This window comes from Elephas maximus, chromosome 6 (assembly GCF_024166365.1).
Source record: "Elephas maximus indicus isolate mEleMax1 chromosome 6, mEleMax1 primary haplotype, whole genome shotgun sequence".
Classification (NCBI taxonomy): domain Eukaryota; kingdom Metazoa; phylum Chordata; class Mammalia; order Proboscidea; family Elephantidae; genus Elephas; species Elephas maximus.
In genome coordinates, this window is record NC_064824.1 from 19,581,374 (window position 1) to 19,600,505 (window position 19,132).

General features: G+C 37.3%; 1 protein-coding gene across 8 annotated transcripts in view; it reads right to left on the reverse strand.

Moving 5' to 3' along the window:
• PTPN4 (protein tyrosine phosphatase non-receptor type 4) overlaps positions 1–19,132 on the reverse strand; it is a 245,317-nt gene that overhangs the window by 140,339 nt on the left and 85,846 nt on the right. For 5 of the 8 annotated variants that reach the window (XR_007518073.1, XM_049889148.1, XM_049889145.1 and 2 more), the window contains exons 3-5: positions 18,499–18,606; positions 1,672–1,714; positions 1,495–1,594 (exon numbers count right to left, since the gene is read on the reverse strand). Coding sequence is in view for 7 of the 8 variants with exons in the window: in XM_049889148.1 (XP_049745105.1) it covers positions 1,495–1,594; positions 1,672–1,714; positions 18,499–18,606 (251 nt within the window). In the remaining variant the exon portion in view is untranslated. Of the gene's footprint in view, positions 1–1,494; positions 1,595–1,671; positions 1,715–18,498; positions 18,607–19,132 lie in introns of those variants that run through there. The other 3 variants (XM_049889150.1, XM_049889146.1, XM_049889151.1) reach the window with 2 other exon arrangements.

Below are 19,132 nucleotides of genomic sequence, written 5' to 3' on the forward strand. Positions count from 1 at the left end.
TTAAGATGAAAGATCTTGTTACTTTAATTATTTAACAACCACCACAAAACCTAAATGGTTAAAGAATATGGCATTAAAGCAAAATGATATACAAGTTTGCTTTTTAATATAATTTAGCTTAAATTGTACTATTAGCTTCAAACACCAGGACTGCCTAATCCAGGATCCATATTCCCAACATCTCCTGTTATAAAAAAAGTAACACTCTGCCCCCCAACAAATACACAGAAAAGGAGTCTCAAGAATGTCAATGTAACTTGCCCTAATTGAGAACTCTACAAATACCTTAGGATCAGCAGCTATAGCTAATTATGTAAATATCTTTATCATTTTGTTATCCACTTCCACCATACAAAAAAAAAAACCCACTGCCACCGAGTCAATTCCGACTCATGGCAACCCTGCAGGACAGAGTAGAACTACCCCAGAGAGTTTACAAGGGGCACCTGGTGGATTCGAACTGCCAGCCTCTTGGTTAGCAGCCGTAGCTGTTAGCCACTATGCCACCAGGGTTTCCACCACAGCATTCTAAAAGTAACTAAATACATTAAAATCTAATGTCCTGTCTACAGGTAGCTTAGGTATAGATTTTTAAATTAACTCCTATTTTCTAAGAGTAATTCTGAATATAGTCACTGATTTTGATAACTGAGACTTTTACAGAAGGTAGAATATGCTTGACTGATACCCTCAAAGCTAATTCTGTCTTTTAAGCAACGCACAGGGTTATCTTTCAGGCTATTGTAACAGAGAGAGTCACCACACTGTCACTTCCCCTCTATTTCTACATTAAACATTTCGCCTGCCAGTCACATGCTATCAAGGTGCTCATGGGGATCATTCTTGCGTATATTTCATCAAGTCTAAGTGATGCCATGATTAGATAATAACACAAACTCAGGCTTAAGGATAGGAAAGTAAAACGGCCAGGTTAAGGCCTGAACATGCTCACACACTCCCTGCCAAATTCTGTTACATTTATTTAGAACCAAAGATTAAAATCACACAGGGAAAAAAAAAAAGATAGGTCCTGACCATGACTCCCACACATACAGGTTACCATATTTTTATAGAATTCTGTGTTCTCTTCGATGAAAATAAAATGTATATAGAATATGCTTTTATAGGAAGGAAAAAAAAAAAAACACACCCAGACAAAATTAGAAAAACTGAGTTGCAGCAAAATCTGGTTACTCTTTTAGTTACAGAAGTGTTTCTTCACCATTTTTCACAAGTAAAAAAGCTTCGTATTTGTATGGCTCAGGAGGCCGCCTGGGGCTGGATGGGGCCACCCTGGGGTTCCAATCCACTAAAGCTTTCCCAGCTACGGGAAGGGAAGGCTGAGACCATTATCCTGGAACATCCAGAAACTGTGTGTGCTGCTTAGGAAGCTCGGAATTACAGTTCAGTAATCTATTTTTGCCTAACTGATGTCGAATTTTCATACTAGAGTTTTGAAAATATTTTCAAGAAAAATGTGCTCCATAAACCTACCTTGTATATTCTTCTTGTAATTTGTTGGGGTCACTTACAAAAAATTTGACTCTAAAGTTCAAACTGTAAGGAGATCCTCCTAGAATTAATAAAAGCAGTTCTAATTAATCAGATTATATTAATCCTTTATCTTTATAAAATATACTTGCAAAACATCAAATAAGTATGTATGCTCACTCTTTAGCTGCTTCCTTATTGGTTTGTTTGGATCCAGCCACCTCTGAAAAATAAACAAGACTATGATTTCTTTTATTCTGGAGAAGCTAATGTATCAACTCTTGTAACCTGTTCCATTCGTAGATTAACACTAAAAATTACATTTAAAAATAAGGCCTAAGTAAGGAAAAATCATTAAATTATAGACATCGTTCACGCCAAATATAATACAATTATGCTAGAAATTATTGAATGTATTTGTGGTAGCGTTAAGATTTTGATTTCACTTTCCCACCAAATTATACAGCGTGCAGTAATCGATTCCAAAAGTAAAGATGCTTAATAACTGCAACAATCTGAAGTGGTTCCCATTAATTTAACTATGGTTTATAACAGTTTAGGACATTTTTAAAATTCTCCTTATCCTTCATAAAAATATAGTGGGCTTTATACTGTCATTTACACAAAACTTACAGAATCTACTAAGAGAAATGTTACAATTTCTACACTATTCCCTAAAAAATAAACAAAATGAAGCACATCTCCACCCCCTGCCCCCAAAATCCCACGCCAATTACATAAGAGATAACATGTAGCTTTGGTAAGGACTGCTTTTTTTGTGTGAGAATTTTAAGTGGCCTCAGCACCTTTGAATGTAAGTTAAGCTCTATTTCAGGAAAACTTAATTGAATTAGGAAAACATTTCAACTGCCAACATGTTTCAGTTAAAAAATTAGAGAACCCAAATGAGGTGATAGATGTGGCAGTATTTTCAAAGCTCTACACAAATAAACATTATGTAATCATTACTTATGAACCTAACTTCCTCCAATGCACCCTTGATTCCATGCAGAGCACAGGAAAAATCAGCTGGAAGAAATCCATGAGTCTTTCCTCTCCGTTATCTACAACACCCAACACATCAAATCCAGCTGATTCTACCCTCAAGCTGCATCTACAATTTATCAATTCCTCTCCATCCACTCTGCCACCATCGTCACCTCTGGTCTAGGCTGTCACTGGAGCCTCTTAACAGCTCTCCCTGCTTCTTTTCTTACCCTCTTCCTCTTTCCTCTGCAGGCAGAAGCTAGAGTGGCTTTTAAAAACATTAACCTGATAATGTCACTACTTTGTTTAACTCTGCTTGATAATTTTTCAGTGCAAGATCCAAAGTCCTTACTGTGGTTTGCATGGTTTCTGCTTACTTCCTCCATCTCAACTAAGCTCCAGCCATAATGGCCTCTTTCTGTTTCTCAGAGACGCCATCTTCTGGCCCTCAATTCCAAGCTTCCCTCTGCATAGAATGTCCTTCTCCAGCTTTCCTATGGCTGGCTGCTTTTCGTTATCCTGAGTCTCAGCATAAATGCTACCTTCTCAGAAAGGCCTTCACTGACCACCCTATCAGAAATACATCACGCAACCACTATTTAACCAGTTATTTTCTTTAAACAAACAGAAACATTAAATTCCTTCATAACATTTTTTCAATTGTAACAGTGCGTTTGTTTTCCCGTTTATTGCCCATCTCCTTCATTATGTTATGAACTTTATGAGATCAGTGATAAAGTGTTTCACTCAACATTAGATAGTTAGCACCTAGCGCAGGGCTTCCTTTGTTGAAGGACTGTCTAAACTTGCTGACTGACTCAAAAGTTGGAGGGAAAAAGATCTGCTTCTTTCGACTCGACAGCAGTGGGTTTTTTTGTTTTTTTAAGCTGGGTTTCATCCCTACCTAGTACATTGGTTTCCCCTATCTATCCACGTATTTATCCATTTTCCCACCCATCTATTTACTAATCTAGTGGGGTTTTTTTCTTCACATTTTCTAGAAAAACTCATAAGTTGCATTCACTTTAATGCTCGCCTAAACTCAAAATTTTGGATCAGTTCACCTATCCCTGCTGGAGCAGTGGTTAAGCGCTTGGCTGCCAACTGAAAGTTGCCTTCCTTATTCAGTCCCTTTTGAAAGATTCTGAGATCAAAAATACAAACACAATGCGTACAGTGGTAAGCACTGGGAAATTCACTGGCCCTCATCAAAGATTCCAATAAGATAGGACATTCTCTAATATTAGGTTCTTGGCTTAAACCATGAAGATGGAGTAATGTCATAACAAGTACTACTAGGCAGTAAAGATGGCATTCATGGTAAAATTCATTATTAAGCCAAAAGACGAACAACTGGGAAAAAAGATAATATGTAAAGACGCTCTATAAACCAGTATAAAAAAGACCAATCTTAGCAGAAAAACAAGCAATGGATAATAACTTAACAGCAAAGAAATATAAATGGAATTTAAGTATTTGATAAGACATTCAATCTTGATCGTAATTAGAGAAATACAAAAGTAATCTACAGTAGCTTACTATTTTTCAACAATCACATGTGCAAGGATTAAAATTTCTGATTACACACCACACCGGCACGAGCGTGAGGACACAGGCACTCTGATGCATAGCTTATGAGGGCATAAATTAGTATGATCTCAGTGGAGGACAACCAAACAGTATTTATCAAAATACAAAATGCATGTGCCCAAAGACCCAGCATTACGTTTTTATACTGCGTTATTTTATTGAGATATCTTTCATACAACATGAAATTCACCACTTTAAAGTGTATACTTCAGTGTACTTTAATATATTCACTACATCACCACGATCTAATTCCAGGACATTTCCATCACCCCAAAAGAAAACCCTGTACCAGTGGCACAGTGGTTAAGTGATACAGCTGCTAATAAAACGGTCAGCAGTTGAAATCCACCGCCGCTCCCTGGAAATCCTACAGGGCAGGTAAGCCCTGTCCTCTAAGGTCGCTAGGGGTCAGAATTGACTCTACGGCAATGGGTTTGGCTTTTTTGCGTTTATTAGCAGTTAGGTTGAATTTTCCCATGGCAACCACTAATCTACTTTCTGTCTCTGAATTTGCCTACTCTGAACATTTCAAATGGATGGGATCATGTAATACGTGGTCTTTTGTGTCTGGTTTCTTTGACTTGGCATAATGTTTTCAAGGTTCATCCATGTTGTAGTATTTATCAACATACCTTCCCCTTTTTATGGCTGAACAATGTCCCGTTGTATGAATATACCACATTTTGTTTACCATCAGCATTAATTTTTTTGTATGTTTTAATCCCTCAGAGATTGGAGATGGTAAATAATTGAAAAAAAAAGTTTTTTAAAAATTAAAAATTGAAGCTAAGTACAAAAGACATTAAAGTAACTAAATTTTCAAATAATGCTTTTTGCCACTTTGTACCATATATACTTCTGAAGTTATTAATGCATAAATGACTCTCGGACTTTTGGGACACCCAAAGTCTACATACACACATATACTTCTTTGGTATGTTTTCCCAAAATTCAGCCCAAGAATATTAGTCCTAGGTCACAGTTATTTTGAATTTAATAGTGTATAAAAGTGCTTATTAAGAACCGTATGTGATTTTTAAAATTTTTTAACTGTCTAAATCAATGACATTGAGGTACAATTTATATACAATGAAATGTACCCATTTTAACTACACAGTTCAATGAGCTTATCTTCTTTCACTAAAGGTATGAATAAATATTTTATCCATTTTTTAACTGGGCTGACAGTCTTGTGATTGAAATTGTATTATTTCTTTATATATTCTGGATATAGTCCTTTGTCAGATATAAAAAAAATTTTTTTTAATTAAAAAAATTTGTTTATATATGCAAATATTTTCTCTCAGTCTGTGGATTGCTTTTCATTTTCTTAATGATAGCTTTTGATGAGCAGATGTTTCCAATTTTGATGACATACAATTCATTTACTTATTTTTTTTAATGGTTAGTACTTTTTGTTACCTCTCTAAGAAATCTTTGCCTATCCCAAGGCTGCAAAGATTTTTTCCTGGATTTTCTTCTGGAAGTTTAAGGTCTAGAATCCATTTAAAGTTCATTTTTGTGTATTGTGTGAGGTTCATTTTTTTCATCCAGTTGTTCTACCACCTTTTGTTAAAAAAAACTATCCTTCAATTTCCTCCACTGAATTCTCTGCCATCCTGTGGAAAATCAATTACCTATACACATTCAGGTTTGATTATGAACTCTGTATTCTGTATCACCGATCTACAGGTCTACCCTTATGCCAATACCACACTCTCCTGGTTATGTGGCTTTTGTTTAAACAGTTTTAAATTCACTGTTTCAAAGTGTATAATTCAGTGGTTTGCAGTATATTCCCAAGGGTGTGCTACTATCAGCACTACCCAATTCCAGAACACTTTCATTACTTGAAAAAGAAACCCTGTACCTATAAGCAGTCACTCCCCATTAACCCTCCATCTCATTCCCTGGAACCACCAATCTACTTTCTATTTCTATGGATTTACCTATTCTGGACATTTCATATAAATGGAATCATACGACATATGGCCTTTTGTGTCTGGTTTCTTTGAGCTGGCATTATGTTTTCAAGGTTCATCCATGTTGTAGCATGTATCAGTAATTCATTCCTTTTAAGGCTGAATACTATATTCCATCGTATGGGTATATCACATTTTGTTTATTCATTCATCAGCTGATAGACATTTGAGCTGTTTCCCTCTTTTGGTTACCAAGACTAACACTGCATTTGTGTACAAGTTTTTGTGCGAACATATGTTTTCAATTATCTTCGGTATACGATGAGGAGTGGTATTGCTTGATCATATGGTACCTCTATGTTTAACTTTTTGAGGAACTACCAAACTTTTTTTCCACAGTGGCTGCAGCTTTTTATATTCCCACTAATAATATATGAGCGTTCCTATTTCTCTGCATCCTCACCAATACTTGCCGCTGTCCATCTTTTTGATTACAGGCATCCCAGTGGATGTAGGGAGCCCTGGTAGCACAGCGGTTAACAGCTACAGCTACAGCTACAGCCAGCTACGGCTGCTAACTAACAGGTCAGCAGTTTGAATTCACTGGCCGCTCCTTGGAAACCCCAGCAGGGCAGTTCTACTCTGTCCTATAGGGTCACTATGAGTTGGAATCGACTTGATGGCAACGGGTTTGGGTTTGGTTTAGTGGGTATAGAGTGATACTTCATTACTTTTTATTGACGAATAGTATTCCATTTGTTTCATTTGGAGAAATAAAATATCCATTACACAAGAATAAAAAATTATGAAACAGACTAAAATGAAATGAGGAAAGTTGGATATTAAAAAATAGAAATTCTGAAAATTAAAAATAAAGTCACTGAAATAAAAATGGAAGAGATGAGACAAACTCCTGATTTAAAAAAGAAAAACAAAACAACGAAAAGCAAGTTGCTATGGCGTTAACCCCAACTCACTGTGAACCTATGTGTGTCAGCGCAGAACTGCACTCCACAGCATTTTCAATAGCTGAGTTTTCAGAAGCAGGTCATCAGGACGTTCTTCTGAAGTGTCTGGGTAGACAAGAACCTCCATCTTTTTGTTAGCAGTGTAGCTCATGAACCATTTTTTTATTGTTGTTGTTGTGTGCCGTCCATTGAATTTCAACTCATTGCGACCCGAAGTAACAGAGCAGAACTTCCCCATGGGATTTCCTAAGCTGTAATCTTTACAGAAGCAGGTCTTTCTCCTGCACAGCTGCTACGTGGGTTCAAACTGCCAACCTTTCGGTTAGCAGCCAAGTACTTAACAACTGCACCACCGGGGCTCCTTCGTTAACCATTACACAAGCATGTCATAGTCAGACAAAGAGATAAGAAATAGGAAAGAGCAGCTAAAGATGCAGAAAAAATTGAGACTCAAACATAAATTTATTAGGAAATTCAGAGGCGAATAGAGGAAACAGCTGAAAGTAATATTTAAAAAGATAATAGTTGAAAATTTTCTAGACACAAACCTTTGGATGCAAAGTACATTCTAAATACTGAACATAAGAAAACAAAAATAGATCCACATTTAGAAACGTTACGGTGGTAAAACTACAATATATTGAATACAAAGTGAAAAATCTAACAATTCTCTAGAAAGAAAAAGCTGATTACCTAGAAAAGGGCACCGTTAAATCAACAGCATGATGATCATCAGCAATAACAGGCGGGCAACCGTTCCGCAGAGAAACAAAACAAGTGGTTCATAAGTGTAATAAAAAGATGCTCAACATCACCTGAAATTGGGGAACCACAATAAAATAACATTTCATGCCCATCAGACTCTAAACTAAACGTCTGCCAGACTCCTGAGAATGTATCTTAAGAGAAACCCTCACACAGCCATGCAATGGGACAGGCACATGAGGATGCTCGTTGCAGAACGGTTTGTAACAGTAAAAAACTAAAAACAACTCACATATCTTTCAAGAAGAGGCAGTGAAATAAAGAATGGTATAACTGTATGCTGGAGTACTCTATGTGGTTGTGTGCCATCGAGTCGAATCCGACTCAGTGATCCTACATGACAGTAGAACTGCTCCATAAGGTTTCCTAAACTGTAATCTTTACGGTAGCAGGTTGCCAAGTTTTCTCTGGAGAAGCAGCTGGTGGTAACCTTTCGGTTAGCCAAGCGCCTAACCACTGCGCTACCAGGTCTCCATGGAATACTCTAAAGCAGAGAATAAAGCTGAACTAGAGCTGTATCTATCAACCTAAACAATTTCCAAAAACACTCCTGAATGAAAAAGTGTTGTAAAAGGGTACATACCTTTTTATATCTTTTGTATAAAGTTTATAAAAAGCAAACCAATCCTCCACATAAAAATATCTTAGGGATATGTTCATATGCAGTAGAAATATGAGGAGTACCTGGTAGCACAAACAGTTAAGCATTCAACCACTTAAGGGAAGGTTGGTGGTTTGAACCCACCCAGGGGCACCTCAGAAGACAGGCCAGGCAATCTGCTTCTCAAAGTTTACAGCCTTGAAAACCCTTTCGAACAGTTCTACTCTGTATACATGGGGTTGTCATGAGTCGGAATTGACCTGATGGCAACAAATGACGACTCGATGGCAACTAATAACAACAACAGTAAAAGTATAAAGACACTCACAGATATTGATTTCTTTAAGGGCATGTATGTAAGTACGATTAGGGAGGGATACAATAGGAATTCAACTGTTTTATAATTTCTTATTTCTTAAATTGATTTTTCTTTTTTTCAATTCTCTATACTTTTCTGTGGAGTCCTGGGTGGCGCAAACAGCTGAATGCTTGACTACTGGGCGAAAAGTTGGTGATTCAAACCCACCCAGCGGCACCTCGGAAGGCAGGCCTGGCAATCTGCTTCTGAAAGATCTCAGCCTTGAAAACCCTATGGAGCAGTTCTACTCTGCACACGTGGGGTCGCCATGAATCAGAAGTACTTGATAACAACTAACAAGAATGATATACTTTTCTGTTGTTTGAAATATTTCAAAATTAAGTTTGGGGTGGTGGAGGCATAAATAAAGAATGCTTTACATTTGTCTGAAGCCTTCATCTTAAGGGAAAATAATAACTGAAGAAGAAAAGGGGAAAACAAAAAGGACTTTATAATTACAGGTATTATCCTCAGTCTATTTCTGACAGGAAGAAAAGCAAAGACATTTTGACAATGGGTGATTTCTTCAAAGCCTCAAAAACTCTACGCATACAGCTTCCTAGTACATCACACCACCAAATGATACAGATATCAAAAAACAGTTCTTTCTTGAAATTTGTCCAAAGCACTAATGCAACAATGGAGACTGTCTTTCGACTTCTCAGATAAAATGAGTCAAAGAGAATGTAAGAAGATGAATCAAGGTCAAAGATCACCTAATCTCGTTTCATGTGCATGAAAATTCATAACACGTGTGTGAAAACCCTAAAGAGAATAATTTGACCTTTCTTGTGATCCAATAACCATGGAAAGCTAATGGGGTTACTTATCGACCAGGTGTTCAATAAGTACTTCTCTTCGTAGAGAATATATGTATTTTCCTATCATCCCAAGGTGAAAAACTGAGAAGAAACCACGTTTGCACACAGTATATTTGGCAAGTCTATCAATCTCAAATAAAAAAATAAAAAAACTATTTGTTTTGAATTCAACCAAGCCCTCAAATAATCCACTATCCTCTGGAAAAATAAATTATCATAGGATCTTCTTTCTCTTTACTAACTTGGTAATATCAGACCAGTTCTTTATAACACTGCCTTAAATTTATACTAAGAGGTCATTTTTTTTTCTTATAATGAAAAGAAAATTGTTTTGGAAAAGGTTTTTATAAATGCATGTATATGTACGTACAAGGTGCAAATGCACAAACTAAAGAACTGCTCCCAGTGACAGCACACCAAATGGGGAACAAACTGTGAAGATATCCGCATAGCTTTTCATTTTTTTAAGTAAGCTTGTTTAAACTAATTTAATCCCAAACTGTTTAGAGTTCTTATTGTAAACAGCCTCATTTGTTAACAGTATTTTTACGAATGTATTAAAACCAGTTGCCATTGTGTCAATTTCGACTCACGGCAACCCCATGTGTGTCAGGGTGGAACTGTGCTCCATAGAGCTTTCAATGGCGACCCCATGTCTTTCAGGGTGGAACTGTGCTCCACAGAGTTTTCAATAGCTGATTTGCAGAAGATTGCCAGGCCTTTCTTCCATAGCACCTCTGAGTGTCCTCAAACCTCCAACCCTTCAGTTAGCAGCTAAGCACATTAACTATTTGCATCACCCAGGGACTGGCTGGCTTACACCCTTTTCCATGGTGGCAAGTTCAAGGTGTGTATTTCTTCTTTAAATCATTTATTATGTGAAGCCTATAGGGTCTTTTTTTTTTTTTTTTATAGGGTCACTACGAGTAGGAACGGACTCGACAGCAACGAGTTTGGTTTGTATCGTATGTGAGGCCCTATACCAGGTATTGGGGTGATACAAAGGCATAGTTTCCTAGCCTCAAGGATTGTAAGTCATGAAACATCAGCTCAAGAAAGTATTATAACTGCTATAGGGATGTAAGGAATTATGAATCTTTACATTTTTGCTAATCTGTCACGCAGAGTGCTAGCTCCCTGTAATTTTATTCAGCATATCTCTGATTTACAAGTGAGGTTTAATGACTTTTCATGTTTGTCATTCATTCATATTTTCATTTCATGCCATCTCCCCATTTTCTACTGAGTTATCTTTTAACTGTAATTTATAGAAGCTCTTTAACATGGTACGGATTTTAATAATCTATTATATATACTGTATTTCCCCCACAGTTGATGGCTTGTCTTTTAAGTTTCTTTAAGGTGTCTCTCATTGCATATTCTGTTAGGCAATGAAATCTGTCAGTATTTCCTTCAGAAATGCTTGGACTGTTCTTGCCAAAGATGATCAAATAGTAGAAAACCTTGTTCCAGATTTTAATCTACCACTTTCTATACTGTTGTTTTACATTGAAACTTACATTGGAATTTTCTATTGTATATGGTAATAATCAGGAATCTAAAGGTTTCTTTTTAGGCTTCAACAACTGTTCCAATACCTTTTCTGATCTGAAGTACTACTGTTACCATAATTTACCACACAGAAAAAACAAAAAAATCTGTTCTTGGACTGTTTCTTCTACTCCATTTACCTGTATCTACAAGGTTGCTATGAGTTAGAATCGAGTCAATGGTAACAGGTTCGGTTTTTTTTGGGGGGGGGGGGTTTATACCAATACCACGCTATTTTAAGTATATCATCATACTATATTTTTGTATTTGTTTTTAAGTATATCATCGTACTGTATTTTTATATTTTAGGGTAAGCTGTTTATCTTTTTCCAAATATTTCTGGCTATTTTTAATCAGATACTCTTCCAGATGAACTTGAAGATCATATTGCCAAATCCACCTACTCTACCAATAATGCTTTGCTTATCTAAGGCCTCTTTCCTTTCCATATAAAGTTGGTGATTAGTTTTTCCATCTCGTTAAAGAATGCTGTTGGTATGTGGATCCAGATTGCATTATCTCTACAGATCGCTTTGGGTAGGGATGACATTTTTCACAATGTTGGGTATTCCTATCCATGAGCATGGTTATGTTTTTTCCATTTATGTATATCTCTTTTGGTTTCTTGTAGTAGTGCTTTGTAGTTTTCTTTGTGTAGGTCTTTTACATCCCTGGTTAGATTTATTCCTAAGTATTTTATCTTTTTAGGGGCTATTATAAATGGTATTGTTTTCCTGATTTCCTTTTCAAAGTTCTCTTTGTTGGTGTATAAGAATTCAACTAATTTTTGTATATTGGTCTTGTATCCTGCTACTCTGCTGAATCTTTCTATTCGTTCCACCAATCCAATCTTATCTGCGTTCAGTCTTTTAAGAAATTCTGAAAGTTTCTTGTCTGTTAATGACATTCATTTTTATTTTCTGTGTGTATGTATAGTTTTTTGACACCAGAAAGCAACCAAAAAGCACATAGAAACAGTAGCTAAATCTACTCTTGAAAAAGTTCAAAGGGTGAGATATATACATTTGTAGTTTTTTCCCTAACAGCAATCTCAAATCCTGCATAAGGCACGTGACAGCCTTACTGAGTTGAGGTGTCAGGAGGACAGAGTTCAGGACTTGCACAAAAAATTGAGGAGGAAATTCTAGAAGGGAGAGAGCAGCAGAGTTAATTAGTTCCAAAATCCGCATACAAAATCTACCTCCATTCTGGCTGTCAGTTAAACTATGAATGCACGGGAAGGCCCCCAAAGACCCAGGAGAAAGCAGCAGCTGGAACTTGAAAGAAATGAGTGGAAATACTACATGATAATCTTTGTAGAAAAATCCTATGGAATTTACAGAAAGCTAGAGTTAATAAGTGAGTTTAAGAAGTTTGCAGGATATAAGATTAATATATATAATTAATTGCATTTCTATTGCTAGCAATAAACAATTAAAAATTGAGAAAAAAGTTAAACCCAACAACAACACTATTTGAATGGTTCTTCTATCTACCAAGTTGCCAAAGACTGAATTAGAGATACTGATTTCTCTTTTCCTCTCATGAAGTCTTAATCAAACGAGTAAGTCCTGTTGGCTTTACTCCTAAATACCTCCAGCACTCACACACATTTCTTCATCCCTCAGAGCCAATCATCATCTTTTCCGGTAACTTTATTATTGCAGCAATCTCCCGACTGCCTCTAGTTTGCACTGTATTATTAGTTGGCTGCCCTGTAACCAGGTTCACATGCCTAAATACAAATCTCATGTTAGTAGTGTAAATAAACCTTGGACAAGTGTAACCTTCGACGTACTGCTCAAACCTCATCTCTCACTCCCCTTGTCTTGCTGTATATTTTAGCCATATCAAAACTTGTTTTTTTCAGTACCTCAAACCTAGCATTCCCCTCTCTTCACTCTGGATGCTGTGGCTTTTCTCTGAAACACTTCTCTGCACCCCAGGTCCCCTCGTCATTCCCTCCCAAAATGGAGCATTTAGTAAACTACCAATGAGGTTTACGTAATAGGTGACGAGAGCTTGAATTGAGGTATTACAATAGAAACAGATAAGAGGCATAAAACAGAGACATATATGAGATGAAAGTAAGCACTTTAGTGACCATGTTATACTGAAACATAGCTTAATGAAATAATGATCATCCTCTATGTGATATTTCCTATGTTTCCTCAAACCTGATGAAATAAGTAATTTAAGACTTTTAAGTTATGTTAAAGGAATCTTCAAAGGGTACCTCTATTCCAAATGAATTATATCTTAGTTCAACTGTCTTAATTAACAGCCTATTGAGTTAGAGCAGTGACTTCCAAAATGTGGTCGCTGGACTAGCAGCATTAACATCACCTGGGAACTTGTTAGAAATGCAAATTATTGAGCTCTACTAATGATTTTTGGAATCAGAAACGCTAGGCATAGGGCCCAGAAATCTGTATTTTAAAAAGCCCTCCCGTGATTCTGATGTAAGCTCAAGTTTGAGAACCACAAGGTTACGGGATATAAAAACAGTATTAAAGCAGTAAAATATCACAACCACAACACAAACCACCAGAGGCATGAACCTGTAGAAAGCATTAAATCAACAGTAATCAATAATCTACTCTCTGTCCCACTAACCAAACCCAAACTCACTGCTGTCGAGTCATTCCCGACTCATAAAGAACCCATAGGGTTTCCAAGGCTGTAAATATCTGCGGAAGCAGACTGCCACATCTTTCTCCCTCAGAGCCGCTGGTGGTTTCGAACTGCAGACCTTTCGGTTAGCAGTTGATCGCTTTAACCACTGCATCACTAAGGCTCCTTCCTTTGTCCCACTAACATGCACTGTAATTGAATTTGGGAATAAAGATGATCTCAAGGCTCTAATGAAGAGGATTTTGATAAAGTTCACTATAGCTACCTTTAACTGCTTACAAAATTACAGAAATTATGCATAATGAATTATAACCACCTTATTCTGCTCACTCATTCAACAAACATTTATTATTATTATTATTATATAAAATACTGTGCTAAGAGAAAAGCTGTGATAAATACATTTTAAAAGAAAAGTACAAGAAATTTTGAAAAACTTTAAGAATTTTGTTTGTTGCACTGGAACAAATTAACAAGGAAGATGCTAATAAAAAGGATAATCAACTAAGATGCTACAGCTGTTACTGTCGAGACCACCACAAAAAGCTAGGTGGCTTTTCTTTTCAATTATAAGTCAAATTTATTTCAATGTCTATATGCCTAGGGCAGTATTAGTTTGATCCACTAAAATGAATATATTGAGTGTGTGTGTCCCTGTGGGCACACACGCACATGCATATACCTATATATACACATACATATAAACATATGTATGTTTACATATAAAACATAGAAAAATTTTAAGGTTTAAAAACTCTGAATTAAAGACAGGTGAAGATTAAATTATTTTGGAATCTCACCAAATTACTTTTGATCACTGTTGGTAATTTTATTGCACAGTAACCTCCTCTCCTCAGTATGTCAGTTTTTATAAGTCCTAGAAACCCTGGTGGCATAGTGGTTAAGAGCTATGGCTGCTAACCAAAGGGTCGGCAGTTGGAATCCACCAGGCGCTCCTTGGAAACCCTATGGGGCAGTTCTACTCTGTCCTGTAGGGTTGCTAGGAGTCGGAATTGACCCAACGGCAGCGGGTTTGGATGTATCTATATCAGCTCTTAGGAAGCAGCACTGTACGGTGAAGAGAGAGCACAGCTTTGGAGTCAGACAGACCCAAGCTGGAATCCTTTCTCAACTACCAAATTACTTCTGTGTCATTAAACAAGTTAGCTGACTTCTGTGAGCCTTTGTTTCTCATCTATAAAATAATTTTAATGATACCTTCACCATAAGGAAATTGTGGGAATTAAATGTCCTATTATACACAGACATTCGGTTTAGGACCAATCCCACAATAGGTATTTCATAAATGTTAGTTTCTTACTCTTCTCTTTTTAAGAATGGCGTCTCTATTCCTTAGTCCATTAATATCCTCAAAGCCTTGGTATTGTTTCACATTGACAACGAGAAGCAGGATAATATTTACAACACCTGGGCCCTAAAGGTCCTTCCTGGCACACATTTCAGTACCTCACAGATTCTTCTGAATATCTGAATAGTAACATTTCGGTACAGTGGGAAAAGCCTGGCATGGGGAGTTAGGAGACTCACTACTTTCATTAATGTCAAAAAGTAGCCCAGGCTTTATTTCCTTGAACTGTGGATAATTTCTTGTGGAAAAATAAGGGTATTACACTAGATAATCCCTAAAGCCTCTTTTGGGTCTTTAAAATTCTATGATTATAACTCTTCTAGAAGACATTATTTTGGATCACAAGCAATTGGACCCTTGGACCAGAGACTATATCTCACTTGATAAGGTATGCTCAGGATAGAAAACTAAGACAAAGAAAAAGCAGATGTCAGTGAGATCAACCTAGCTCAAAATACCCGTTTCCCTACCTTCCAAAAACCAAACCAAACCCAGTGCCATCTAGTTGATTCCGACTCACAGCGACCCTATAGGACTCCCCACCTTCACGGAGCTATAAACAGGCCTAAAATAGGAATGCCTTCTTGTATACAAATTTATGTGATGGAATTTTTATCTCTTGTGGTATATGTGACCTCAATGTTACTCTTTCTGGAATACTTTCTCAGGAACAATAGTTTTTCATACTCATAGCAGTGACTATGGTGGTCAGTAGATGGTCTCTTCCTTCTTTATTGTCTTGTCACTTGTCCAATCTATCTAAAGCCAGGCCTATGGCTAGAGGATTTGACCTGTGAGAGTCAGCAGGATAATGTAAGAATTATCTATTTTCCTCTCAATGCTGGCACACAGTGAGGTGTAGCAGACATCCTTCAGGTATTTGCCTAGCTTACAATGTACTTTCTTAGAAATGACATCCTTCTCTTTTCTGGGAAGTGTAACACCACATGGGTACTGCAGAAGACACAGTAAAAAATTCAAGGTAACCCCAAACCACAGCCATAGTTGACTGGACCAGGAGTAAGTTCTTGATCTAAGCCAAGTCTATCAGGTTCCCTGGTGTGCCATGATAAAGCACCACAAACTACGTGGCTTTAAACAACAAAAATTTATTCTCTCGCAGCTCTGGAAGTCCGAAATCAAGGCGTTGGCAGGCCATGTTCTCTTGGAAGACTCCAGAGGAGAATTCTTCCTTATCCCTCCCTAGCTTCTGGAGGTCACTGGCAATCCCTGGCATTCCTTGGCTTGTATTACTCCAGTCTCTGACTCTGTCTTAACATGGCCTTCTCCCCTCTATGTCTGTGCCCAGTTTTCTTTTTCTTGTAAGAATATCAGAGTCCCTGAGTGATGCAAACAGTTAATATGCTCAGTGGTTAACCAAGAGGTAGGAGGTTCAGTGGCACCTCAGAAGAAAGGCCTGGCAATCTAATTCCAAAAAACCAGCCACTGAAAACCCTATGAAGCACATGGGGGTTGCCATGATTAAGAATCGACACAGTGGCAACTGGATTTACTGGTTATAAGGATACCAGTCATTGGATTCGAACCTATTCTAAAGCGGCATGACTGCATCTTAACTTGATTACTTCTACAAAGACACTACTTCCAAATAATGTCACGTTCGTAGGTCCTGGGGGTTAGGGCTTGAACATAGCTTTTTGGGAGGCAGGATTCAACCTATGACAGCAAGCTTGGCCATAAAAATTTATGTGACAGAATTTTTATCAGAGAATTTTGGATTAGACACTAGGACAAAGATGACACTCTTCTTTAGGTAGGTGACTCTGAGGCCAAGGAAACAGGGATAAGTTGTTAATGCCTGCATCCCACCGTGGACTGCAGAATACAGAAATTCAACAGGAGCAGATTAAAGAGTGAAGCTGATGCATAGGGAAAAGCAAACAACACACTAAAACTCAGAATTCCCTGAGTTTCCAACAATGTACTGGTCTGATTTCACCCCATTCCTAGTCCGTGTACTTTCTTTTTTAGCTTAAGTTATCCTGAATTGGTTCCTGAAACTTATAACCAAAAGAGACCTAATATCAAAACCCGTGACAAGTGAGAAACCTAAAACTCATGAACGGTGTATTACACGTCCATCTTCCAGGTACAATACAGTATTCTCCCTCCTTTGATGGAGGCTGATGACTTCACACACCCACTAGGTCAAGTTTGGCCATCAGGTTTCATAACAAGAGTCAATTCTGATGATTCAGTGGTGGTGTGGAAACCCTGACTGCGTAGTGGTTAAGGCCTACGGCTGCTAACCAAAAGGTCGACAGTTGCAATCCACCAGGCACTCCTTGGAAATCCTATGGGGCAGTTCTACCTTCTCCTGTAGGACTGCTATGAGTCGGGATTGACTTGATGGCAATGGGTTTTTCGTTTTTTTTTTAACTAAGAATATTATGTTAGGAATTCTGAGCATTATTCAAGCTCGGTGAATACAAACACTTTGATCAGTTAGCGTGCACTCAAACAGGCATGGGTGGAAAGAAGAAAGGAACATGTAAAATTATCTCTGAAATTTGTCTAATACTTATAGTTTCTTCTTGAGTGGGGATAGAATCTGGATGAAATATAACATTAACGAAAATGCACCTGTACCTGGCCATTTCGTAAATGATATTTCTACTCACTTTCATTTTTACATGGGTTTTGGTACGTTTACCCAATCGAGTTATTACCAAGATATAACATATTTCTTTTCTAGGTCCTTGGAGAAACGCAGGCCATCTGGTGAAACTATCAAAGTATGAGGGAAGTTTGTTTTTATCTCAATTCAGTATAAAAGGCTTTATTTCCACTGAGACTAGCTACCCCTTGGCTTGTTTTTATCCATATTATCCTATTTTTTCATGGCTGGTTTTCACACAAAGTCAGCATTTAACATTTCAATTGATTCAGGACTAGGATCCTGACCAGGAGAGAGGGAGGAAAACAAACAAACAAATCCCACTTTTCCCATGAACAATATTTTATTTTCTACAGTCATTCTAATAACAAGGCCTCATTTCTAAAGTACTGATCCAGAGAGCCATTACTTCAGCATCTCAGTTTTTCTCAAGTATACAAAATACTTCATTCAAAATAGTCATTCTCTTATACTAATCAAAAGAATTATTTTCTGGCATGTTCTTTCATACAAATCCCTCAGAGTATAACCATATAAACTTACAAAGAATTCAATCAGAATTTGCCAGTATAGCCTTTTTAGTAAGTGAAGAAGCTGGCACTAGATTTATACACTGACTTATAATTATAAAAACATTAAGGAAAATAACCTCTTACATTTAAACCACCAATAAAAGGAAGGACAAAGGCAAAAGAACTACATTCTCTCTAATCATTCAAACCAAATTAATAAAGAAACTCAATAAATCAGTGATTATTATAAATCAGAAAGGACTTTATATTATGAACAAAGAGAAAACTTACTGGGTTGTCTGAGGAATCATCAGCCAACTGTAAACCAAAATAGTCTTGCTCCGTCAAATCCAGATGCTTGAAGACTACATCCAACAGAACTTGCCCCTGATCATGTTTCTAGAAGAAAAACAAAATTAAATCAATTTTGACTTAAATCTGGTAAACTTTGATCCTCTCCTATTATATCTTCAATTGTTTCCATACCAATGACTTGGTTGAGAATAAAAACTTCACAAGTTACATTGTTGTTGTTGTTAGGTGCCATCGAGTCAGCTCCGACTCATAGTGACCCTATGCACAACAGAACGAAACACTGCCTGGTCCTGTGCCGTCCTTACAATTGTTGTTATGCTTGAGCCCATTGTTGCAGCCACTGTGTCAATCCACTCGTTGAGGGTCTTCCTCTTTTCTGCTGACCCCGTGCTCTGCCGAGCATGATGTCCTTCTCCAGGGACTGATCCCTCCTGACAACATGTCCAAAGTACGTAAGACACAGTCTCGCCATCCTTGCTTCTAAGGAGCATTCTGGCAGCACTTCTTCAAAGACAGATTTGTTCGTTCTTTTGGCAGCCCATGGTATATTCAATATTCTTCGCCAACACCACAATTCAAAGGCGTCAACTCTTCTTCGGTCTTCCTTATT